The following is a 27,904-nucleotide window of genomic DNA, read 5'->3' on the forward strand; positions in this document are numbered from 1 at the left end:
GTTTTCCTAGACATGAACTCAGGATAACACTAAACATTAAGCCTATCAATGTAGGTGCTTTGAATTAAGTTAAAAGAGAAATTAGGCTTCTTATTCAACTCAATTTTACAAATCTGCTGCTGTAATTTATAGGCTGTACGTCTCATGAGAGAGCATCACTCATTCGTTTATTCATTCAGTGAGTAGTTACCAAGCTCCCTCTAAGTACCAGGCACAGTGCTACACACTAAGGTTTCAGGCAAACAGAGCAGACAAAGAGTTCACTATCAGAGAATTTGTAGTAAAATAAATAAAACAAGTAGAGAGTTAATAATGACCAGGAGGGATTTAAGAAGGGCCTTGTGAAGACAGCTAATGGGAGGAGCTAATTTAGATCAAACAGACAGGACGGATAGAAAGAGGCAAATGAGAGAAGAGAGACAATTAAGAGTTTATTGTAATAGACCAAATGGAAGATGGAAGATCATGGTGATTTAGGCCAGTGCCGTGGCTCTCAATCGGGTAATTTTGTACATCAGAGGGCATTTATTTGACAATGTCTGCAGACATTTTTGGTTGTCACACCTTGGGAGGAGGATACTGCTGACATCTAGTGGAGAGAGTCCTGGGAAGTTGCTATAAGCCCTACAATGAACAGGAGGACAACAGCCTTCATAAAATATAATTTTCTAACCAAAGATATCAAAAGTTTTGAGGTTGAGAAACCCCAGGCTAGTATGGTATCAGTGGAGTGTAGAGAATTCGACTAAAGACATGCTATGGAGGTAAAGCCATTATACAAAAAACTGATATGGGAGTAGGTGAAGAAGTAAGAAAAAAAATGAAGGGTGACCTCCTGATTTTCCAGTTTTAATGGCCGGGTGGAAGGTGGTGTTCATATTGAAATGAGAAAGTTTGGGAGAGGATTCAGTGTGGGGCAATGACATGGGACAGAATCAAGGATGTGAGATGCTGACTCTCTCAGAAATGGTCATTAAAATTGGCTGCATGAATCTGGAGGTCTGAGCAAAAGACAACATTTGAGAATCTTTGGCTAAAAGGTAGTATTTAGCATCATGGAAATACATGACATCACTTAGTGAGAAAAGCATAAAGTAGTCAAGAACTCAAGATTTTGATCCTACATCAGCCACACAGTCCCAGCAGGCTCTAAAAGCCACTTGATCTTTTGTTTTTGGTGCCCTGAGTAATATTTTAAGTATACTCAGGTATGCTCACAACATTTTGAAAAGACTGTATAACATTTGCATTTCCCAGGTTACTCTAAGCTATTTTTCTTTGTACCAGTTATCTTCTAAAAATTAAGTAATTTAAAATGGATTAGTATTTAAGTAATGCCACCAGCTCTCACAGGAAGCACAATGCTGCATGTCATTGTGTTGTTTTGTTATTAACCACAGTGTATCAATTTAAGCTTAAGATTTGGGGAATGGGAAAAAGACAGCATGCATTCAATTAGACATTTTTATTCTTAAGAGGACAGTATGAGAAAATGTGAATCAAGAGCGATTACCAGAGTCATTTTGGGCAAAAAATAACTGGATGAATATATGTACAAAATACAGTCCTTCTTAAAAGCACAAAACAAATTAACAGCAGCTGCTGATCACTCATGAGTAACTCAACACCATGAGCCTGTGTACATGAGCAGTGGAGAGAAGCATTTTAACAAGGAAATAAAATTCAGTTTTAAGCTTTACAGAATTTTACAGATGATACAGAAATGTAACTGCAGTGTGCCATTTAGTTTTCAAAAAACTTCCTTTAGGAAATTGCTCTAATATCTCTAATTATCAAAATGAACTGTTTCCTTATAAACCAGAGATAATACAGGTAAAAAGTAGCAAAACTCTTGAAATAGTATCAGAACAATTATGATTACCATCTAATTAATTGGACCAGTGTTGTAGACTTCTTGTCCAAAAAACAAAATATTTCAGTCTCTGCAATCTGGGGTAGATTATTACTAGAAATGTGTGCATGGATTCCTTTAACCAGAAAAGTAATGTCCACAAATAAACTAATATATGCAGAGTAACAAGGACCTTGGGAAATACTTCACATGCAGTAGCTCATATAATCTTCCAATGGCCCTGTAGTGTTGTTATTATACCCATTTTACAGATGAAGATATCAAGTCATAGAGAGTTTATTAGTTAGTATAGAGTAGCTTATGCTGCAGTAACAAACATCTCAAAATTGTAGTGGATTAAAACATAACATTGAGCTAGAACTGATTTGTTACCAGTGTGTTGCTGTTCTAGAAACATTCAGAGCAACTCCTATAAAAAATTACTCAGGGATTGAGGCTGCTTTCATCTTAACCTCTAGACCTTATGGCTTTCAGAGTTACTCTGGCAGGGAAAGAGAGTCCTGGAGGGCCATGCAGGATCTGTTTTCACTGTCTTCCTTTTCTCCTGGCAGTGGTGCACTTCCACTGGTATTTTATTGGCCAAAAATGGTCACATGATTCCAACTAATTGAAAAGGTAGATGCCAACTAATTGAAAAGGTACAGGCTTTCATGAGCCAGAGAAGGGGAAAACTAGGTATGTGTAAGCGCCAGCAATGGTCTACAGGCAGATATAGAAATTTAACCAAAGCTAAAAATGTAGACTTGGTAAAACCAGAATTTAAGCCCAGTTTGTTCAAAAGCTCACTTTATTCTAGACCTTGGGTCTTCAAACTTTAGCCATGCAATATCTACTATGTATTGGTCTTTAATGTACCCAGAGAAAATAGATGACTAAAAATGCTTACCGCAGACCTTTAGGTTTAAAAATAAATCCTCTAACAGATTTACATTCATTCTCACTTTAAGAAATGCTTACTAATCCCTTTTAAACCACCCATTCTTTGTGTTTTGAAACATCACTTCCTGAACAAACCCTTTCCAAATTCTTAAACGAGGTTAGGCTCCTTTTTTTCTTTACTTCCATAGCATCATTTTGTAAAGCTCATCATACTTTAATGCCCATGAGTTCCATGGTGGCAGAAATCATATCCCTCTGTGTCTCCAGAGATTGGCACAATATCTCACACAATGTGGGCTCTCAAAACATATGCAGAAATAAATGAACAGTTTGACTCTTTTCTGAAGCAGGTCTTGCTACTGTTTTCTTAATTTTTATTTGCACAGGAAGGGTCTTGCTATGTTTCCCAGGCTTGAACTCCTGGCTTTAGGTCACCTTCCCTCCTGCACATCACCAAAGTGCTCCAATGTAAGCCAACACACCCATCCTTGCTGCTGTTTGATATTCTCTGTTCTTAAAAATGCTCCCCAAGTGAGACAAAATTTACTCTTCTGCAAATTCCCTCTGACAATCTTATTTTTCTTAGTTCTTCTCACATAACTAACACTGAATAAGGCTACTTTCTTTCAACACAAGAGCTCTTCAAATGTCTGAAGATAACCAGCATGTGCTCCTAATTCTTCTTGGTTTCCTTAATCTTTCCATGCAAAAAAATGCATTCCTAAATCCATATCAACCCCTCTTCTTATCTGCAGGCATGTTCTGCCTGGTTAACTCTCATCCCAACATGTCCAGAACCAAGCCTACTACTTGAGATATGAACTGACTAGCTTTCCACAGTGGAGTTCTAACCTCCTTTGGAGAATGAACATGCATTTTCCCCGCTATAGGGTCTTTAGTAAAAAGTATAGTGTCTGACACCACATACAAGATACTCAGTAGGTATTTGTTGAATAATGAATGAATAAATGAATGAATGCGCGAATGTACTTTAAGATATATTAGATTCCTTTTGCAATTGTTTCCCATTCTAGGCTCATTTAACTGTGGACATACTTTTCATATGGATTAGGTCAGTTCTTCAAAATCTATACCCAGTTTTAAAAAAGAGAGATGTTAATACAGAACTAGCAAACATTTATATAGAACATTCCCCACAAAACTCGAAGGAAATTAAGCCAACATAATCAAATGCTAATTTCCCTAGGGAAGTGTCCTTGTCGTTCTACAGAGAAATAGTCTCCAAACCTACATTGCTAAAATAGCCTATCTTTCAGTGTTCAAACCTGACAGTTAAAAGAAATGAAGAAAAGCAGCGGCGCTGGAGGCTGCTTCGATCTCAGTGGCACGTGTAAATGGAAGCAATTTGCAAGAGATTATCTCGGGTCCAAATAGGAATGAAGCCACTATAATCTTGGAGTACTGAAGCTTTCTCATTCCTCTCCCCCTTCCCCTGTTCTTCTTCATCCTTGTCAGAGTTAAAACAGCAGCCCCCATATTTTCCAAAATATTGGAGGCGATTTTCCATTAAATGATGGGTCGAGTCATACCTGACTGTCTATAAGACCCCCTAACAGGTGCACAGGGACATTGCCAAGGAGGCTTCCCTGCCACTCACAGCGGACAGCAGAGGCTTTCTCTACTAGGACCAATAGTTTAGATTTGATCTGTCTTAACAATGTAACACTCGGTCGACTTCCCAGCAGCAGAGCGCAAAGTTGAGGGAGAGAAAAAGAGCGTGTGTGTGTGTGTGTGTGTGTGTGTGTGTGTGCGCGCGCGCGCGCGAGTATCTTAATCAGTGGGGTTGGGGCGGGCAGTAAATAAAGGGTGGGGCCAGCGAGGGAAGGAGGAAAGCAAAGATTGAGAGAAGCCAGAACGTGGCTCTGCTCCCAGTTAACCTGCTGGAACTCATCAGGCTTGCTCAGAGCCCCTGCACCAACTCACCCAGTACTCTCTCTCTCCTTCTTCGTTAGTCTTCTTTCCCCCTTTCCCCTCCTCTGTCTGCGCCTACCCCCCACTTTTGCATCTGACCAGAGGACGAATGAGGGAAACGTTCCTGCAGATTGGGGCAGCAACTTTCCTCAGATCGTCTCTGGGCTCCTGGAGCCGGAGAGCTCTGATCCTCCGCGGTCTGCGGCCCATGGAAGAGGAGGAGGAGGAGCCGTGATGGGCTAGCGACAGCAGTGAGGAGCCCCGAGCGAGCTCAGCCTTGCCAGCTAGCTCCGCGGTCCCACGCGGGTTCCCTAGAGCTCGCTCCGTGGGGAGCGCGCAGCGTGCTTGGAACCGGAGCATCTAGAGAGGATGAGGCAAGGACCCGGCCCAAGTTGGGTGCATCTCTCGGGCGTCCGGCAGCGGCTGTATCTCGGCATGAATTAAGAAGCTAGGAAGATGGAGCTCGGCACACTCCTCGCCCAGCCCGGGCTCTGGACCAGGGACACCAGCTGGGCACTCCTCTATTTCCTCTGCTATATCCTCCCTCAGACCGCCCCGCAAGTACTCAGGATCGGTGAGTGAGCCCCAGGCTGCCTGCTCGAGAGACGTGGTAGCTCGCGGCACCAACGCGGGTGTAGCCGGTCCCGGGCGAGGCAGCTCGCGGCGGCGCAGGAGCAGGAGCTAGGGAAGGTGGAGGTCAGTGCGCACGGGAGGCTACACAGCAAACTGGGCGCCGCGTCACTGCTTCCCTCCTGGAGGGTGCCGGGCTTTCCCGGGAGGTACAGTTGGCGGGGTTTTCAATCTGGGCTCCAGGAACGCGGGCTAGAGTACGGGGATCCAGGTTCGCAGGGACGGGCACCCCTACCCTGGGCAAGGGATCGCGCGCCGCTGCAGCCACTTGAGTTGGGTGCAGACATGAGCTCTCGCAGCCTCCTGGGTGGGCGTCTGTCAGTCCAGATCCGCAGTCCCGGTGCCTGGCAACCTGGGCTCTGGGCTCTGGGCACTGGCGAGTATGCACGAATCTCAAGAGTAGAATACATGGACCACCAGGGGTGTGGGAATATTCTAGAGCCTGTTACCCCAGAGCCTCCAAGTTTTTATGCCTCAGTTGGGTTCTTCCACATGGAGTCTGCCAAGTCTGACGGGTTCCACTAGATTGGGGCAGAGTTCTGACTTCCAGCTGAAGATTCGAAGAGTGAGAAGGACGGTCAGTTAGCAACGTCAGCAGACGCTTAACGTTTCCCACTTGCTCCCTAATCTGCCCGCTTGCCTGCCACTGAGCACTATCCAGTTCCCAGTCCAGGTAGCTTTGTAGGAGATTCAGGGCTCTGATCTCAAATGAGATAAAAAAGGCACTGGAAGGCTGAATGTGGGCAGCCCAAAGATGACAAAAGGCGAGGACAGTGGAAGGGGCGTGGACTCACAGCCATAAATGGACAGCACTCACCACCAAGGTTTGGTCTGTGGCTGCATAGGGCAATTTCTGAGCTTTGAGGGTTGACACAGCTCTTTGCGTTTCAAACCAAACCAGGTTATTGTTCTCTTAATCTCATTTGCCCTCCTCCTTTCCCAACCCATCGGGCTTCTTAGAGACACAGTCATAGAGGGAGCCACAGGTGAAGTTGTGACATCGCATGGGTCTCTTAGCTTCTCCTGTCTTCCACTTTCAACCACAAGAGTGAAGTCCTGATCTCTGAGGACTTCTAATTCACCCTTTCCAGGAACTAACAGAATATGCCAGGAGCAGTGCCAGGCAGCGGCATAGTGGCACTTCCTGAGCAGTTGAAATTTCTCATGTGCCGGCTCTGACCTACAGTCAGCCCCTTTACAAAAATTCAGAACATAGTGGGTTTTATTTTTTAAATCACTGAACATGCCCATTAAAAGAAAAATTGAAATGTGCTACTTTGAGTTGCAGATCCCAAATACTAACTTTTACTATAGACATATTTTTTCAAGACTATGGGTAATTTTAATGTGCATTGTATTGGATAGTTTAGGGTCTTTTCTAAAACAGATTCAAAGTATTTTTTTTTTTAAAAAAACTTACTACTATACGTAACTGAAATATCCTTTACCTGAGATAAGTTCTAGGTTTAACATCCTGGGTTCTGGGGAACACAATCAACTCTACTCACCCTGGTTAAAAAAAAAACATTCTGAACAATACAAAGTAAGTAATGAGTGTGTATGTGTGTGTTATAATTTCCAATACTTATTAACTTAATTGGGGTTTTGCTTGTGTATTTTACCTTTTGAAAGAGACAAATCTAGGGATGCTAGAAATGGCTGTGCTAGCCAGTGCTCCTCCTCCCTGTATAACAAGTGTAAGGAAGCATTTTCCTTTCCTATATCCCCCACATCTAAAGGAACTCAGGAGGAGAAGGGAAAAGGATGCTTTAAGACATATTTGTTCACAGATCTGAGTATTTTTCTAAGCTCCAAGCAATCACAATCATCTATGTAAAAGTAGTTTCCAAAGTGAAAACAACCAACCTTACAAATCTATGCCACAAGATAATGAGGTTTTCTTTTTTCTAAATGGGAACCAAAATGCGTGAAATAAAATGGCATGGCATGGCCTGGTGTTGTTTATGTGCAGTCCAAATATGTTACTCCTTCTGGCCTGGAGTGATCTGTGGCTGACGTGAGCACTGTTGCCCTGTAGGCACCTAAGGACCAATGCATGCTTTTAAATGAGCAATTTAGCACTGTGGAAACCAGCTTTACCTCAGAGGAAACCTGTTTCTCTACAGTGACTTTCTTGTGTCAGTCAAGTGCAATACTGAATACAAAAAATTAACATAAAAGGGGTTGGGGACTAAGCCAAAGTGTCTGTGTGTGTATGAGTGTGTGTAAGGAAAAAGAAAAGAGAGTTGTATTCTTTATCATATCCTGTCCCATCCTTCTTTCCAACAAACTGTCAACCATCCAAGCAACCGATCTATCAACTAAACAATCAACCAACCAACAAAAAAGGTCTCTAGATTACGAACTGGCATGTTTTTTAGTGACTTAAAATATTCAAAGTAAAGTATAGCAAAATCACTAGGCACTCAGTACTGGGTCCTCATATAGAGAAGGCACTCAAATGCTTGAATGAATTAATTACTGGTCTACTTTTCTTGTCAAAGTGTCTGCTTAAGCTTCAGCTTTGGAGAAAAGGAGAAAAGCTAAGATAAAATTCATGCATACTGAATATTTGAGAGGGTATTGAGTTCACATATACACGTGATTTGAGCATACACTGTGAATGTCAGTTGGAAAGTTTATGATCTTATGCAACAGTTAAGACACAGAGAAGGCCAGTAGGCTACTGATGCCCTTAACATTACTACTGCACTCAAGAAGTTTCCCAGCAGCTTGCACAGAAGAGAAATGCTGGGAATTGTGTGGAGCTGCTGGGGTCATCCCTGCCTCTCTGTATACACCAGTGTATATCAACAACCAGTGAGTTGATATACGCAATTAGTTGGTCTGTGAGCTTCACGATCACAAATATCTTCCTTAATTGGGCAGCTGACTTATAACTAATGGTTAGAACAGGATCTAGGTAACCTTGGTAGATGTGGCCCACCACCACTAATTGAAAAAGCATTTCAAGTGCATGTGCAATTTTAGGGCAGACGTGTAATATTTATAATAAGAATTAGAGAAAGATCGATAATATATTTGTGTGCATCATCTCAACACATACAATTATAGAGGTCACAGTAAAAACAGGATTAATAACTGAGTAGTGGGCAGCCAGGCTTTCTGAAGCATGTTTTGGTGTCAGAAAGCATAGGTTTGAGTCCCACCTCCACCATTTACTAGATACATCGATGAGTGAATGAGGGTTATGTAGTCTTACCAGGCCATTGCTGTTGCATCTGACAAATTGCATTAAAACGACTGCAAACCTCACAGTGTCATTGATAAGAGCTCGATACGAAAGGGCTTTGAGTAATATCTGGATACGTTTGTTGTAGTATTACTGTTGTTATTTTGTTTTTACTTCTATTTTTTAATTATTTACATTTTCATCCTAAACAGGGACTTAGCAGTTGATTGGTGTATCTTTATAAGGCCTTTAATAGCCTTGAGCCTAAATCTCTTCATCTGTGAAGTAGCCGTAATGGTATCAGCCTTTCCTATTTTACAAGGGAAGATGAAATACTCTAATTTCTGTAATTTGCCAACAAACCACCAAATAAAGATGTTACTATTGTGTAGTTAAGTACATCACAAAAATAGAAATATTGTGTAGTTTTATATGAATAGTGTGGAAAGCTATAGTGACAATATCATTGTTCACATGCTTTTATTTCCCTGGGAGAAGTCCAAATTTATTTTATGTCAATCATTACCTTGGCTGCAACATCAGTTTTGGATATTTTAACCCAAAGATCCCCAAAGTTCCAAGTAATATTTTTATTTGTTCATATTTTTACATAAGTGTGTACAGGTCCATGACTTTATTTTTAGGCACTTAGTTTTTTCATCATTTTAATATTCATTCTTCATTCAACAAATATTCTTTGAGTTCTTACTTCCCTAGCATGAGCCAGACATACTTATAAAATTGCAGGATGTACAACAGTGAATAAAATGGATAGCATCTGCCCCTTGAGGTTTGCATTCTGGCAGTTGCAATCTACACTGCTGACGTTTTTCATCAGATTTTCAATGTGGACACTTTAAAATTATCTTCAAATATTATTCTTGAAAAGTTCTTAGTTAATGTTCTGCCACTGATTTATTACATCAATTGCATAGTCAACTTGGAATAAGTTCTGGCTTCCAAATGCATAGAGTGTGGAGAGTGGTGCATGCTGCCAAACTTAGAAGAAACTCAGAGGAGAGTTGCCTGTGTTTAGGAAGACCTCTTTGGCTGGAGGTAGAGTCACTGAGAGAAGCATCTGTGTCTTCAAAATCATCTTGGTCCTAACATGAACTTGAAAACTCCAACGGACACTGGAAAAATCTACAGAGAAGGTGTCTGATAGTGTGATATAAAAGGGAGTGCCTGACTAATATTAACGTGTTTCTGCAAATGAGCAGATCTTTTCCCTTAACAATTTTACCTGTGTCATTCATCTTTTCATTCAATATTGATTTTATGGGCCTAATGTTAACATTGCATAGACCTCAACTTCAGCTACTTTTCTTGTAAGGTTTGTGATCTCTGGTTTTCACTGAGATAGTGACTTTGCGAAAGCTTGGTTATTACTGGTGGAAACACCAGAAATTGAAACTAGCTATTCTGGTCTCAGGTTTTGAGTTCCTTGCATTAAATTATGCCATATTGTGTGTAGACGTATGTATGCCAAGTATACACAGTATAAGTGTGTATTCAAACAATAAATAATGCTTACTTTAAGTAATTTAGTTACCTGGAATAACTAAAAGCAAGAGTTCATTTCTCTTATATTTGATTTCAGCTTAGTATACGCTATACTGGTCCTAACATGAACTTGAAAACTCCGATGGGCACTGGAAAAATCTAGAGAGAAAGTATCTGATGGTGTTACATAAAGGGGAGTGCCTGGCTAATGTTAACATGTTTCTGCAAATGAGCTGATCTTTTCCCTTTCACTGTGTGTGCTAAGTGGAAATCGAATATAAGAAGTCAACTCTTGCTCTTGCTTATTCAGGGTAACTAAATTACTTAAAAGTGAGTGTGGTTTATATGTGAGACAACTAGCAAAGAGAAAAATGGTTATTATCAGTGGACTCTCCAGAATTTCTCTTTTGAAAGGGTTCAAAGAATGCAATCAAGTTGGAGAGGAAGCTTTACTACTTACTTATGCCTAGCAAACACACTGTTTGTTGTCAGAGTGTACAGTTAACTGGGAAGGGTTTAGAGGAAGGGTTAATGGGGACAGTGGTAGTGGTAATCTCTCAATCCTCTTTTGTTGTTTCACTGATAATTATCCGTATAACATAGGAGGTATCATTCATGTTCTAAAATTTTCCAAAAGCTATTTAGACTAGAAGAAAGAGTAGTGGAGATCTCAATTCTGTTTTGTTGTTTCACCGATAATTATCCATATGACATAGGATGTATTATTTATGTTCTAAAATTTTCCAAAAGCTATTTAGACTAGAAGAAAGAGTAATGGAGAACTTTAGGGAGAAGGGGATTCATATTTCCAGCTGCCTTTTCTAACTGACTGAAACTGAGAAGATTATTTAATTTGTTACCCTCAGTTTTGTTATCTATAGAAGAGAAAATAATAACAAATGTATGGTTTATCATAAAGATGAAATATACGTAAAATGCATGGCATACCTTCGATCTTGAGGAAGATAACTCTCTTTCTCTCCCCCATCCCCCCGTCCCTCTCTCTCTTCCTCTCTGTCTCTCTCTCCCCCCTCTGTCTCTCTCTCCCCCCTCTGTCTCTCTCTCTGTCTCTGTCTCTCTGTGTGTCTCTCTGTCTCTCTCCTTCTCTCTCTCCCTCTCTGTCTCTCTCTCTCCCCCCCCCCTCTCTGTCTCTCTCTCTGTCTCTCTCTTTCTCTGTCTCCCTCTCTCTTCCTCTCTCTCTCTCTCTCCCTCTCTCTGTCTCTCTCTCTGTCTCTCTCTCCATGTCTCTCTCCCTCTCCCTCTCTCTCTGTCTCTCTCTCTCTGTCTCTCTCTCTCTCTCTCTCTCTCTCTCTCTCTCTCTCTCTCTGTTAATGAACAGGGTAAGAGTTCTGTGCTCCACAATCACCTGTTTGAACCAGTAAGGCTGGGGAAATGTTCTTACTTGGAGATTGATGAGGCACATTTGTATAGTAAAGGCTTTTTGAAATTCTGCAGCAAAACAAACAAACACTCTGTTTCTTTTGTTTAACCCAATGTCTTTCACATATTTACTATTGGAAGACCCTTATTTGAATCGTAGCTATTAATGCCCCACACAACTCAAGCTTCCCAGAGCACACCTGAGGAAACATGGGCCGGTAAAACCACAGCAATTTCAGCACACACATCCAAAGTCACATGGCCATACATCCTGCAGCTGCTTCATTCTAAGCCAGAGTGTGCCATTCCCAATTTCAGAACATTTTCTTAAAGGTTTAAGATTACCACGACACACAGTTACGTATGTGAAAACCTGCACATACTGCCCATGTACCCGGACCTTAAAATAAAAATAAAAATTAATTAAAAAATAACACTGAGTATGGTGCCAGATATTTTGCATGCTTAATAAATATTTTTTTCTTTAAGAAAGTATACTTAGATGTTTAATACTGATCGCCCTCTTTTATTTAGAACATATTCTTAAAACCACATAATCTATTCTAAAGGTTTACCATTTTATTAGCATAAAATGTGATTTGGGGCCATTTTCCTTTGCTTTTTCTCTTTTTTTTTCCACTAGACTTGCTTTTTAACATTGTTTTAAATTGAAAATTCATATTAGACTTAAAATATCTTTTCCAGGAATGTAATTTGTGATAAATTCAAGGTCTATATTTAACATTTAACCTATTCTTTATTTTAAGATGCTTATCTGATTTTCTAAATGACAGATTTTCATGGTGAAACAAAAGCATTCAAATTAAAAGGAATGTATTCCAGCTAAATGAATTGTATTAATTGCTTATCTTGATTTACTACTGAGATCAAATTGTTGTATCTAATTGGAAACTCCCTACTTATTATACAGCACTGTCACTGTTTTTCCAATTAATTTATTTAAAAGAATCAAATTGATTGTTTAAAATAATAAAATAATTAGAAAAATAGTTAATCCTGGAGAGGAAAATTTAGAAGAGGAAAGAAGTAAAAACGTGTAATTTATAATATCAGTTATTTATGAACTACTGAAAAAAATTGAACTCTTTAGAATAACTTTCCCAGGTTACTTGGACAACATTTTACTTTTTTCTTACTAAAAACTTAAGAATTTTCTAAAGTACATAATGAAATCTAAGGTAAGATTAGTCACAAATTGAAATTAACAAGCAATGATATTGACTAAATAATAAGTAAACTACTGGCCACAAATTAATCTCATAGAAACACCTCCCACAGCTTCGAAAGATTTTCTTTTAGCTTTTAAAAATATTATTTGGCACATTTGTCAAGTAGAGCAGTTAAATTTGAAAGATTAGGTCATGTTTTGTCTTTAATTAGTTACTAGTTCACTGGTATCCTGGTTAGGTAAAGCAAAAATACAAAATAAAGCAACCATATAACAGCCTATCAACTGTCTTTAAAATTTCTAATTATTAATGTTTCAAGGGAAGTGTGATAATGCCGATTTTTATATCAGAATTATGCCGGTGTGTTTTTATTTAACAAAAATCCAATGGTTAATTGTTATTATTACCATCAGTTATCAATTTGGAGACTCACAGCTCACTACAACTTACTATTTCCCTTTAAAGATTCAAAAAAGTATTAAAACATTATTTTTTACACTAAACAAGTCAAAGAGCACAGACAATCTTAAGGCAAAACATCTATTTTATCTAATGATTGATTAAAACTCAACCTATACATGGGTTAGTATACACACACATGTATTTCCTTGCTCTGTCTTCTGAGAGGGCTTAGGAACAATGATACCCCAGTAATAATGAGCAGTCCTGGCACCCAAGGCTCCTGGGGGAAAAAAAAAAATGTATTATTCTAGGACTGCGAAGGGAGATACATGAGATCATTCTGGAGAATCTTATAGTGCCGGAAAGTAAAGAAATGCTCCCATGAGTGCATACTGATATAGATAAATGATTAAATAAATAAGTAGGGAGAATAGGCAAATCTGGCTCAGCAGAACAGCCAGGTGATCCAGGTTAGCATCAGCAGTGGGAGGTTATGCTGATAGTATTCACGCTTGATAACAGGTGGTGCAATTCGTGTGTTACATATCTGGTCTCCCTCCCTGAAGCCTAGAGCCCTATTCTAATAATGAGAAAACATCGGACAAATTCAAATAGAGTAGGATTCTACATAATAGCTGACCAATATTGATCAAAACTACTAAAGTCACGAAAAACAAGGAAAATCTGAAAAACTGTCACAGCCAAGAGAAGCCTAAGAAGACTTAGTGAGAAAAATGTAACGTGCTATCCTGAATGCAATCCTGGGACAACAACGACAAAATGACATTGTGTAAAAACCAAGGACACTGAATAAAGATTGACTTCACTTAATAATAATTTATTGATACTGGTTTATTAATTTTATCACTGTACCATACTAATGTAATAATAACGGGAAAGAAGATGTGGAGTATATGTGAACTCGGTACTGTATTCTCAATTTTTCTGTAAACCTGAAGCTGTGCTAACAAATAAAGTCTATGTTTTAAAAAGATTCAACCCATATCAAGGTTTCTTCTGTTATTGTTTCTACCTACTCTGCAGTACATAAAGATCTGCAACTATATCAAGGGAAATAAAAGGAAAAAGCCTTGTTCATTCCATACAATATGCTACACGCAGGGTTTTCTATGAGTGTCCTTAAAGACAACAATATTTAATGTTGAAAAAATCATTGAAGAAATAAGCTTTATATAAAAATTGCTAATCTGATGGTTATACATCCTCTTTAGAATTCTGCAGTGAGTTTGTAGAAAATCAGACATTAGCTGTTTCTATCCATTTAGTATCTTGGTCTTCAACTATTATACTTTTTGTACTTAAATATAATTTACGGTTGAATATTGATTCAAGCATTGTAACATTCTGTTAGATGCTTTAAGTGCTGATGTCCTTAAATGAAAAGTCGCAGGAAACTATTTGCAGAGTACTTTTCTTAGCAAAATTGTCTAAATATGCCTTTAAAAATCAATACTTATTTCCCAGAGGGGGAAAAAATAAAACACTTCATAATGCAGATTGGGGAAAGGATGGTAAAAATCAAGTGTTTTTATTTTCTTTCGTTGTGAGGACTCAATTATAACTTTTAAAGGTTTTATTTTTTCCTAAATTTTAAACTTCTAAAATGTTGGATTACATACTTTAGTAATCCATAAACAGATGTTGCATTCTGATGAACTGGCTATTTTTACATTGTATGAGATGTTACTGTACTTTGTCTCCTAAAAATGGATTAATCAGATAGAGCCATTCTTCAAATCTAAAGGCAATATTTGCCTGGGCAGGGTTGTTCCTTTTGTTCTTAGGATATATTTAAACCCTAAGGCTGTTTCCATGCATGTCCACTGAGTTGGCAAGGACCTTTATAAATGATTGTGAATCATCTAAATGTTCAACAGGAGGGAATGGTTAAGAAAATAACAGTGTAATGTCCTCCAGCTGACATTACTTATCCATTCTGTTTTGCAGCTGAATAGTATTCCATTGTGTATATTTACCACATTTTCTTTATCCATTCATCCGCTGATGGACACTTAGGTTGAGTCCGTTTCTTGGCTACTGCGGATAATGTTGCAATGAGCTGGACTGCAGATATCTCTTCAACATGCTTCTTTCAATTCCCGTGGATATATACCTAGAAGTGAGATTGCTGGATCATATGATAATTCTATTTTTAGTTTTTTAAGCGACCTACATACTCTTTTCCTTAATGGTTGTACTAATTTACATTCCTGCCAACAGCATATAAGAGTTGCCTTTTCACCACATCCTTGCCAGCATTTGTTATGTTTTTGTCTTTTTTGATAATAGCCATTCTAACCATTCTGAGGTGAGGTTACTTAAGAAATAAAACAATCATTAAATATGATCCATAAGAAGAAATAAGCAAAAAATGCATACAAAATAATATAGACCATAGTGTATGGTTTTACATACTTTGGATTGAGAATTTATATAGTTCATGCTTGCTTATACATGATAACTTTTAGTTAGCTAATGTGGAAAAGGGAACTTTATTGATTTTGTTAAGATGGTAAAATTGTGGGTGAAAGTCTTCTTTCACTTTTATTCCCATTAATGTGTTTTGTCCAGTTTAACAATGATTAGTTAAGGATAATATTTTGTAGATTCTCGATTATTAAAGCAGATATTTGCCTGCAGATTGCTGTAATGAAAAGTGCAGTGGAATGAGAGTACTTCCACTTCTGGTGGTTCTTAGCTTGGCCATGTCGCATAACCTCCTAGTAAATCCAACCCTTTGTCAGAGAGTAGTGAGTGGTGAGCACGTACATGGGTGCCTCTGCTGATCTCCGTATCTATAATACCCTCTGCAGTATCTGCTTCATTTTACTGTCATTGGGATGAGCTGATATGCTGCATGAAGATGTGCAGCTGTATTATATTTAACATTTAGAGCCGCAGCATCCAGTGTGTGGAACTTTGTTTCCCTGTAATTAATCTTAACTGGCACACATCAAAGTGAGGACCTTGATGTGGCCCCAGTGGGAGTCTCCTCGCTTTCTATTTCAAACGGAAATTATTTTGAATCTATTTTCTCTCTTCTCCCTACAGAGATGAAAGACATGAAAGGAGAGGCATTTGCTGTCATTCCTCCGGGACGTCCACTGGGGTGTAGCTTGTTCCACCAGGTCCTGGGTATCAGCCTCTAATGCATCGCATTCCCTGCCCAAATCCCTGACTGGGTAGCCCTGTGTGGCTCACTCTGCTGCTGCCCATCCTTTAAGTCTCGGCGTGTTTTCCATCTAGTCTCTCACTTAGCTGGTGCCTAGCCAGAATCTCTTCGGGGTGGAATTTGTGGCTCACACAGCAGCACCCACTCCAAGTGACCTTAAAGTCCTGCTGGCTATCTCAGGCTCCTTCTGTCCTAGTATATCCTGCCTTCATCTCGGCTTTCCTGGTGGCACCTTGAATGGCCAGTTGTACACCGTGGTCCTCCACTCCCAGAGACCCAGCCATCTGTGGGCGTGGATTTTCTCCAAATCTAAGGGATTTTATCGACCTCCTACCTTGACTCCAGGTTTCCCAACTCGAAGGGGAGGAAAGATGGAGCTGAGTTCTTGTATTATCACACGTCTGTCTCAGCTCTCAGGTTCAGGCTGTAAATACTGCTGTGGTATTTAAAGCAATGTTTCTTTATTTTTTAAATTAAAGCAGCAACAAAAGAAGCAACAATAACAATAAACTTTTCAAATTTCAGTGTTTGGCTTTGCAACAGAAAGCCTAGGCCATGGATGTCCAACCCTTTGAATGTGAGGATGTTTTTGCTTATCTGTGGTGGCACATACCACGAAAATTATGCCCAAACCTTTCTTCTTAGCTCATCAGCTCTCCTCAGTGTTAATGTATTTGATGTGTGGCCCAAGGCAATTCGTTGTCTTCTGGTGTGGCCCAGGGAAGCCAAAAGGTTGAACAACCGTCACCTAGGCTTTAGGACTAGTGTCTCTGTGTCATTCTCTCTGTATATATCATATATACAGGTATATAAGTGTATATATATGTATATGTGTGTACATATATGTATATGTGTGCATATATGTATATGTGTGTGTATATATATTTTTTGTGTGTGTTTGGTTTTGGTTTTTTTTGAGACGGAGTCTCGCTCTGTTGCCCAGGCTGGAGTGCAGTGGTGCGATCTTGGCTCACTGCAACTTCCACCTGCCAGGTTCAAGTGATTCTCCTGCCTCAGCCTCCTGAGTAGCTGGGACTACAGGTGCCCACCACCACAGCTGGCTAATTTTTGTATTTTTAGTAGAGACAGGGTTTCACCATGTTGGCCAGGATGGTCTCCATCATCTGACCTTGTGATCCATCTGCCTCGGACTCCCAAAGTCCTGGGATTACAGGTGTGAGCCACCGTACCCAGCCCATATTTTATATATTTATATAAATAATATATAAGTGTGTGTGTGTCTGCATTTATTACAGCTTATTTCCATTAGTATATATAATATAAGCATTGCATATACATATTATTAAGCATATTTATTGCATATATTATACACACTACAGCCGGAAATACTGAATATACAACATATACTACATAGTATACATAAATTCATATATAACTATATACAAATACATATATAGTTGTGTATTATTTATTATAATTATCCTTTGGTTTATATATTACATATATGTTATTACATATATCATTACACACATTATAAGATATATTACATATCATATATAATATACATGTATTTATAGATAAATTCATATTTATATAATAAGATTCCAATTTGCATTTTTCTCTGTCTCTTACCTATTCAACCTGGAGGCAAATCATACATGAAGCTATCATTGCATTTTGAATAACTAGGCAAGGCAATGTCTCCGAGTTCTGGTGGTGTGGAGTGGGGAGGCATCAGGCCCACACAGACCATGCCAATTTGTTATGCTTTTAGAATGTTCTGAGGCTACATACAACTGAGTTTGAAATATCTGTTCTGCTTCTCATGAGAATATTCCTCTTGGTCAGATTGAACAACAGGGAACACACGCCATCATCCAGGCTCCAATTAACATGGAAGGATTGATGATTTTTTACATCTGTGGAACATTTGTGAGAAAATAGACAGTATGATATCACAAATAAAGTTCCTTAGGGAAAAACATAATTGCATAGAAAACACAACAAAATTGTTAGAAATAATTGTCCATTATTACCTTAACCTAAGCAGTATACCCCTCTTGGAATAATAATGATAAATAAATTGTAAAGAGAAAGAAATCAGACCCAGAAATCTATTTGAACAAGCTGTAGAAGGCACATAGACTTAAATATATGTGTGTGTATATATATATAATTTCTTATATATATACAAAAAACTATATAAGATGCACAAATAAATTAATAACAATAGTGTTTAAGACCAGGCAGAGCCTTTAAAGATCTTAAAGTTCAACTTTTTCATTTCATAACTGAGAATACTAAGGCCCCAGAAGCTTTACAGAAATAAACACTCAGTAAGCAAGCCACAATTCTTAACCTTCTTCTCAGTGCTATTTTCTTGCAACTTTGTTTTTCTCATGCAACTAATTTGAAAGGTGTTAAAAATCTATATTTGAATGAATGAGAAATAGTAACCAACTAAAAAATTTCATAAAAGCACTGGACTAATCAGTGTGGTTTCTTCAAATCAGGATGGCCTTTGTAGAGAATTCTGAGATGTGTCTTCAATGAGAGAGTGGACGTGTGAAAGGGAGGTGAGGCCGGAGGGATTATTATTGTAAATACTCAAATCTAGGGAAATTTTAACATCCAGGAAAATATTGATAAAGAAATCCTAACAGAAATATGTTAAACTATACATATCTTGAAGGTTTTTTTTTTTTTTAGCTTTGTATTATCTAGGTATTTCTGATTAATTTATCTACAGTTACTTGAGTGAGCAGAAATGTCTTCATATCTAAAAGGGCTCTTAGAAAAAAATAAAGTTAGCATTTACAAACGAGTGGTATATAGCATAACAATTTAGAATAATTAGAGTCCATAGCCATTGCAATTTGTATTATCCTAATTTAATTGGAAATATTGAAGTGAGTGTTATACTTTAGTTAGGCTAAGTACATGTGCCTACAAGGGAAGAAGGCTAAAGAGTGATATCTGTCACTCACTTTTTGAGAACGTCATAAAAAAATCAGGAAGGCAGCCCATCATTTGGAACTTTGAGATTCATAGTCTCACTCCTATATCAGATGCAAAAAGTGAGGTGGAATGTATTATTGATATGCTGCTCAGAAAGACAAAATCGGTGAACAATTCCTGGAGAGCACGCTAAGTTTGCTGAACTGTTCCTGAAGGCTGGCCTGCCTTTTGTTTCATGTGAAGCAATCCTTCAAATCTACTTCTGGGTTTTGCAAAGTAACAGTTGACCTTTTCTTCTCCCTTCAGACTATGAAGTTTTAATTTATGTATTCACACCCTCTCTGTCATGTACTTATTCATTTATTCATTCTCATATTTATAGCTTGTCTTATTCTAAAAATATTTTAAAGGCTTATAGAAATACATATATTATAATCTGATAAAATACATTAATGAGAATGGAGGTGAAGGTGAAGCAAGATTAAGGCAGGGGTGTTTCCCTGAAAAGATGGCAAAAGTGGATGAGAAAATTGTATCTGCACTTCCTGCCAGCTGAATTGAGAAGGGAAACAGAACAAACCTCAGAGTTCGCAGAGTCTGGTTGCTTAAACAAATTACAGGTTTTTCAGGTTAAAAACCATGCAAGAAATTTATCCTGTGATCTTGATAAAGGGAGACAATGTGATGTTATAGATAACATACCTATGATCAAATCAGTAGTGTGTTTCATACATTTGTTTCTCATGAAGTGCTCAATACAACTCTATGACAAGGCATCACGTAGTAATAAGAACACTTCTACAAAACGTCTTGGTATGGAACTGTTAAATAGCTTGGTTTGATCTAGACTTCAATTTATGGTATCTAGGGAAATGGAGGGCTTGCATGTCACCTCATCATCATTCGTAATGATTGCTCCTTGAGTCTGAGCTTTTTCTGAAGGACAGTAGCAGAAAGAAAGAAGAGGGGTTATGATTAAGTGTGCATTTCTGCTTAGAGCCAGATCCATAAATATCAGAAGGTAGGAATGAGGTCCTTCTGTGAAATTAAGAAACCCAAATAAGGTACCTTGTTAAATAGAAGACCATCTCACCTCTAAGAGGATGAGACACCTGAAAGCAGAGGCAATGTTTTACTCAGAAAATCTTTACAAATAGTTTTAAATAATGACAAGAGTCACTAAAAGGTGGGAAAAAAAGGTCGGGGGAGAATAAAGTTTTTTGAGACATTAAGTTTAAATAGCATGTCTTTCAGGTAAATTCTAAGACAGGTAAGTTGGAAATTGCACATTGACCTTATATAGGATCATCTGTAAACCAATAACATGTTCAGTAGACTGTGGGTAGACTACACCCACCACGGTGATTGGGTTTCAGAGCAGTTGTTGTTAGCCTTTCTTATAGTAACCACAGAATAAAGCTCATCATGTCATGAGCTCAATGCTTCATAACTACATGTACACCTGTTCATCACTTCATCACAACCCCCTTCCATCTAACCTTCTTTCCTGTATGTGTATGTACCTCCTCAGTTTCAGATAATAATTTCCAATTTTTTGTCCTCTTGTTTTCCTTAGATTTTGTATTTTGTACTTGCTTAACTATGTTTTTGTTGTTTTGTTTGTTATTAGAGTCTACTATGCATATCTTGGTCTGGTCAGTAATAAAGCTTAAATCTTTTCTATCCCCTCTGAATCTTTCAGATACTCCTCTGTAATCCTAATCATCTCCTCTTAGAAAAGCCTATTTTATCTAACAGGACTATTGATTATATAAGGCTGAAGGGAAATAACTAAATGTTTGTCAGTCTGTGTTCTGAATATCAAATTTGCACACCTTTCTGTAGACTCCATATTTCAGAGTACTACCATGCGCTTAAAATGTAAGAACAAGCAAACAGAACCTGAAACACTGGTGTGTTTGGTTTAAGGTTTTGATCTTTGTCTGATGTTCCTGAAAAGACTCCTTTAACTTTTGTTCAATTTCTTGTCTTTTTTCCTGAGAGAAAGGAAACACTCATTATAACTCCATGGCATATTTCATTTTCAAACTCACACTTTTCTATTTTGAGTTCAAATTAAAGACTCCTGTCACATCTGTAAAATGCCAAGCTGAGCTACAAACTGAGTTAATGATAGCTTCCTTCTATTTCATATTTATTATTACCATGTTTTACTAGCTTTCTCTAGTTTTCTCTGTTTCAAACATGAATATGAATGTGGTACATTAGATGTTATGCAGAAGTACAAATTCTCCTTTATAGCTGGCTGAGAAAAGCTTGCAACTGACATTTCGACTGAAAAGTAATATGCAGAAGAGAAAAAAAGAACTTCTCTAGGGCCTTTTGAAGGAGGACAGTATCACCCTGCAAGTCAATATGTGACCATCCAAATTAGCATTGTATTTCATAAATCTATCTACAGCATAATTCATACTCAGTCAAAGGGAAATATGGCAAAATTCCCTGTGGAAAGACTCATTTTTGTATAACACATACACATACACATACACATAAACACACACAAATGGCACAGAACTGTGTAAATCAGTACACAAGTCCTTTTAGGCCAAAAAAAAAAAAAAAAAAAAAAAAGGGAAAAAGGGTGATTGCTTTCTAGCTAGTGTAAACTTGAGAAAACCATTTTATGTTCTGCAGTCTGGTCTTATGCACCAAACACTCATATCTGAGATTCTTCCTGAAGAAATAAAACATGTTCTGAAATTCTCTCTGAATCTTATCCCAAAAGTCTGCTAAGAAAAGTGACTTACTTAGAGGCATACAAATGCAAGACCCAGTCATGAAAATGAAGTGTAAAAGGACTGAGGAATACAACAGCAAAAGTTGTAAGTTTGAACTTTAGTCATTTTTAAGCGAAGTAACTGTTTTCATTTATTTTTAAATGTTAATTTAAGTAAGTATACTTTTTAGCATACAAGAATTAAGAAAATTAGTTGAAAGTACAGAAAAATGAAAAATTCATTTAAGTTGCTTCTAATGTATATCATACTTTTTTTTCTAAGTTTGCTTTTTTCTGAGACTTGTAGTGTCCATGCAGTGTTGTTAAAGAATAAATCATTTTTATATGACAACGTATATGTACATTTAATTATTAAAGGCTATGAAGATTGGAAAGGTATACATTTTTAAGATAATTACAAAATCAGTTTTCTTCTACCCACAGAAATTATTTTTTAACAGTGTTTGGCATTTATTGAAGAAATAAACAAATATATAGGAAACGTATTTTAAAAATAAAGATGTTAATGGTTTTATTGATTCACTTAAAAATTCAGATATTCTTTGTTGGACACAAGTCATTGGATACACAGGTTTATATACCATCTCTTCACTGTTACTCCAAAGTAGAAGGTAGTTATATCTAATATAACCATTTTATTGATGTAGAAATTGAAGTCAGAGTTTATGAACAAAATCAAATTAATAGTGATCTTGCATATAACCCAAGAGTGGAAAAAGACATCTTGTAAACACATTGTCCAACTTGGTAGCCTGCATAATCTAGACTGGGATAATTGCTAACCTTTTCTTTCATCTACCTTTATTTACAAAACAATAGTATCACCCAGAAGGACTACTTTAGTAGGGTATTGAAAGCAAAGGTAAATCTACTCACCTGCAAAATTATTCTTAGATTATCTTAAAGTAATGAGCACCTGGTACCTGAGGAAATACAAGAAGTGTATTATCAATGGTAATTTTTAAACCAAAAATTTCCGTTTGCTACAACTAAATTTCTAGAACCTTATCTAATTCTGTTAGTCAAGCTTTTAGTGTACATTAATTTGTATAGCAATATTAAAGTGAGCTTATGTGCAGAGAAACAAAACCAAATTCAAAATACTTAATTAAAAACGAAGGGAACTTGAGTGAAATTTTAGATGTTAGCAGTCTGGCCTATTTTTTTATTTTTTTGATTTATGAAAACTCAACTTTTACTTGAAAGCCCCTAGGGAATGATTACAGAGTAAGATACTTTTTTAACTGTGAAGTAAAACCATTAAGAACAGCAACAATTTGAATTAATAATGTTAGTGGGCCTTGCAGTGAGGACTAACACGCTGAACTGGTCATTTTTATTGTGAAGTATGTTGGAAAAACCTTGCACTAGTATTTAAACAGCACCCTTTCCATTACACTTACATACTAATTTGATTCTGTCAAGTAACTCCTCGAGAACAGTTGTATGCAACTGCGAGTCATTGTTTTTTTCTTCCAGGGGACATTTGGCAACGTCTGAGGACATTTCTGTTTCTACTGTGGGAGTGGTGGAAGCTGCTACTGGCATCTGGTGGCTAGAGGTCAGGAGTGCTACTAGACATCAGGCAATGCACAGGGTAGCCTCCACAACAGGGAACTAACCAGCCCAGAATGCCACCAGTGCTGAGGTTGAATTTTAGGGTGGAGATTATGAACAAAATCTAGCACAGGTTTAGTGTAGATGCTTTGGAAATCCTGCTCCAGAGAAAAATAAATAAAACCATCAATCACCTATTCTCAGATGGTATGGACAGAAGCCACATATCATATTAGTGGTTTGCCATGAATCAGGAGCACTCATGGCAAAACACTTTTGATAACACTTCCCTTGTCCAGCGTGTATGGTGCCTCTTCTGAAAACATGTCCATCTGAAACACAAAACAGACACTACAGCAAGTTTCAAAATCAAGCATAAAAATGCACCTCACTGAATGGCTCTTCAAGCTTCATGAGTGTCTGCTATATGCAGGCCAATGGATACACATGAATGAGCAGGGTAGACTGTCTTCATTGAGCTCACGCTGTAGGAAAGGCACATGGATGTGAATTAAATGATCACACAAATAAATATTTAGTTCTAAACTATGACAAATATTATTAATGAGAGGGTCATGGTTCTATGAGCTCCTCTCATGGGAAAAACTGACAAGGTTAAAGAAAGTCAAAGAAACCTTTCCAGGATAAGACGTTTGTGAGTTTGTGTCTGTAAAAGAAGTCATTCCTAGAAACTGACTTCAAGAAAAAGGAAAGAACTCCAATTAGGGGCACAACATATGCAGACATCCAAAGTTGAAAAGGCATGTGTGCTCAGTGACAATTTAGCTCTTTATTAATACTTTTTGTTTGACTGTGTGTGTACATATATCTACAATATCCTTTCCTAGTAGCCCTTTCTAATAATGGGAAAATGAAACTATTCCTCAAGTTAAATTTACAATGTAGAACTAGTTATTTAACCAATAGCTATCGCCCCCAAATATAAAATTTAAAACTTCTCTTTGAAGAAATAGAGAAATTAAGTAGAATGTTCTTATTATCCCCTGAGAGACTGTGAACAAAGAAGCAGAGTAGGCAATTTCTGGGAAGAAAAAAACATTTGAAATATTTTTCTTTGCCTAAATCTTCATTGATTCTTCTTCTATTCTGCCTCTGGGAGAGTCCTTGTTCCTGTAATGGTTTTTCTGAACCTCTCCCCTGCTCCCATTCCTTGTCAAAGAACACAGGGAATCAAAGAATATCAGCCAGAAATGATTCAAAACTTAATTTGTTTATTTACAAATAAAAGAAATGGAGGCACAAAGAGGTCCTCACTGTTTCATATCAATTTTTAAAATAATTTCTATCCTGAAGCATGCTGGCTCCGTAAAAGGGACTGTTTTTAGCACATTAAACCTCTTCAAACCACTATGTACGTTTATTCAACCTCATACTTTATAAAAGTGCAGAAGTCATTTACAAATACGGTTTTAATAGTGAATCAAATGGCTGTTTCTAAAATTAAAACTACTCCTTGTAGCTAGATAGACAGCAAACTCCGTGTTCTAGCAAACTCCTGGTTCTCCTGTAAGTCATTTAGGGAGTGCTACCTTTGCTCAGTGAAGAATTAAGACAAAGAAAGCCCTGAGTATGTTTCCCACATTCCCAAGCTCAAGAAAGTACAACCCATGCTGAACAAGTTGTGTAGGTGTATGTTTATGAACCACCCTGAGATTCACTCTACTTACAGATTGCTGTAATGCTTCTTGCAGAGAGCCTGGAATGTATCCTGTGTGCACAGACACTAGTCTGAAATCACTCAAACCATGCTTCCTCCAGCAAGAGACACTTTTCTCCAGTGACTATGACGGATATTCTCTGTTTGCCCCTCCAGATTCACTCTTCACCAGCCTCTAACCTCCGTGGACTTTTAGGAGTTGCATCAAAAGTTTCTCTTGCCTTCGGGCTTCATATTGCTTTTGGCCAGTGCAAGGCAACATCGGATTGGAAGGCAGGAACAGCTAGTGGTTTTGAGCTCCTTGACTCCCCCTTCTACTGATTTCATGTAAGATGTTGTGGCTGAGTTCCTCCTCCAAGGGTCTTAGCTCATTTTGGGTGCCTCTCTCCTAAAGCTGCAGATGTCTCAGTGCTTCCTCTTCTTGACCCTTTACCCCAGGATTGATACATTGCCAGTGGCTTACAGCTGTTGCTAACTCTCAGTTATATCCCTTGTCTTCCCCTTCACCTGTTGCATGCTTATCACCTTCTCCAAATACTCTTGCAGTCACCTTCTATGAATGTGCTATCGGCTCTCTGCCAGAAGCTGACCTAGACAGAGGCTGGATGCAATTGGGCTGAAATATCTCTTGACAAAACAAAAAAGTAATAAAGATAACATAAGTGTACAGCTTAGTTGATACATCAGATATTTTCCATAATCATTTCAATTAGGTTTTCTGTAATATGCCATTTTAATAATGTGATATATGCATTGTTTCTGAGCATTTATTTATTTGTTTTGCTTATTTTTCTATTAGTTACCAGAGCATAGGCACTTGGTGAATATGCTTGGTAAATAAATATTGACACACACAGACACACTTTACATTATTATGTGCTATGAAATATGCCAGAAATAGATGAGACCTGGTCCTTGCTTTTAATGATTTTCAATTTAGATAAAAGAGATATAACATATACTGGTGGATATTGAACTGTTCAAGAGCCTGATTATGAACATTCTAGACCTTTAAATCTCCGCTTCATATCTAAGTATGTGTAAGAATTGGGAAAATTGCACAGCTTCTCTTAGCATCAATTTTCTTGTCTGTAAAATGAGATTGGTTATGTCTACTTCACTGGGCTTTTGAAAAGATTGGTTGAGCTTGTATATGAAAAGGATTAGCAAAGTGCTTGGGAATGTGGTTAATACTTATGAAAAGTTAACTGCCATTATTAATGTTACCATTACTTCATTTGCACGTAATTATTTGAGATTCATAAGTAAATTTGGATTTTTAAGATTTTCTTAGTAATTCTAAGTAGTAACTCCTGTCAATATTATGCTCATTTTTGAGTTGAGAGAATTTAGGGGAGAGAATAAATTATATAACCAGGTTCATATAACCTGGTTATATGATATATATGATATAACCATATCAAGTTTGTGACTAAACCAAGATGGTGGGATTTTTTGGACAATTTTTATCCTAAAAATATAATAATGACTTCAAAAAATGTCACAAAGTATATTACAGGTTATATAAATTCTTAGAAAGTTATGCATTTATAGTATCTGAATTTCTGCACTCTGGAAGAAAATATAAAACATTGAAATGGTTTCATTAAATCAACCTTGTGGCAACAAGTTTATAGAAAACTCTTGCTATACACAATAAGGTCACACCTAAAAATGTGAATGTACAACAAAAAAGACATGGTTCATTTGAAACCGATATTAAATTCATATCAGAGAGATTCCACTGATTAAGTTATACATTGTTAAGTTCATTCTTTATGTTTTTTATAAAAAAAGGTTCTCCACAGCTCAGAAATGTGAATCCCACTTTAGAAGGTATTTCATTTTTACAAAAGCTAATTTAGTGGGACGGTAGTTGCGAAGTCATTTGGAAATAAAATAACTTTGAATAAGGAGGTTTAATTCTAGCTATTTAGAGTTTCTGCTGACATGGTATCCTGTGATAACAGATATCATCAGGCAAGGAATAGATGCTGCTTCCTTAATTAGTCAAGAAACTTTATGTTGTTAATTATGTTTCAGTTTTACTCCATGTCTCATGTAAGTCATATTTTGAAGAAGCACATATTGTACCTCTCTTCTGTGGAAGGCATTGGCTACTAAAGATTCTCAGAGAGGCATGTTGACCAAAGTCACCCAGAGAGAGTTAGGGAAGACACAAATCAACTCCTAGAACTATTTCAACAGAATAATGCCACATATTTTTATAAATTAACAAAATACAGCAATTTCATTCATGAGTTAGCATAAGAAATCTGAAATACATAAAATATCTGAGTTCAAATTATTAAATACTTTTACTTCCCAGAGTTGCAAGAAATAATAAAACTTGCTCGGGCGCAGTGGCTTACGCCTGTAATCCCAGCACTTTGGGAGGCTGAGACAGGCGGATCACGAGGTCAGGAGATCGAGACCATCCTGGCTAACACAGTGAAACCCCGTCTCTACTAAAAACACACACACAAAAATTAGCCAGGCGAGGGGGCGGGCGCCTGTAGTCCCAGCTACCCGGGAGGCTGAGGCAGGAGAATGGCGTGAACCCGGGAGGCGGAGCTTGCAGTGAGCAGAGATCACACCATTGCACTCCAGCCTGGGCGACAGAGCGAGACTCTGTCTCAAAAACAAACAAACAAACAAAAAAACACACAACAAAAAGAGGTAAGTTGTCTACTACAAGCTTATTATAACTGGCACAACATACATTAAGTTCATATAAAGTTGTTCCCATTATTAATTTGTTTCTAACTTCAATTACTTCTTATAAGTACTTTAGTGATTTATTCCATCATATTAGAG

At 37.7% G+C, this 27,904-nt stretch overlaps 1 protein-coding gene across 7 annotated transcripts in view; it reads left to right on the forward strand.

The window, feature by feature from the left end:
* Window positions 1-4,642: 4,642 nt before the first annotated feature.
* GRIK1 (glutamate ionotropic receptor kainate type subunit 1) overlaps window positions 4,643-27,904 on the forward strand; it is a 416,917-nt gene continuing 393,655 nt past the window's right edge. For 6 of the 7 annotated variants that reach the window (XM_023190264.3, XM_023190267.3, XM_023190270.3 and 3 more), the window contains exon 1: window positions 4,644-5,258. In XM_023190264.3, coding sequence (XP_023046032.1) covers window positions 5,141-5,258 — 118 coding nt within the window. In that variant the 5' untranslated portion in view covers window positions 4,644-5,140. Of the gene's footprint in view, window positions 5,259-27,904 lie in introns of all 7 variants that reach the window. The other variant, XM_023190268.3, reaches the window with a different exon arrangement.

Source organism: Piliocolobus tephrosceles, chromosome 19, assembly GCF_002776525.5.
Source record: "Piliocolobus tephrosceles isolate RC106 chromosome 19, ASM277652v3, whole genome shotgun sequence".
NCBI lineage: Eukaryota > Metazoa > Chordata > Mammalia > Primates > Cercopithecidae > Piliocolobus > Piliocolobus tephrosceles.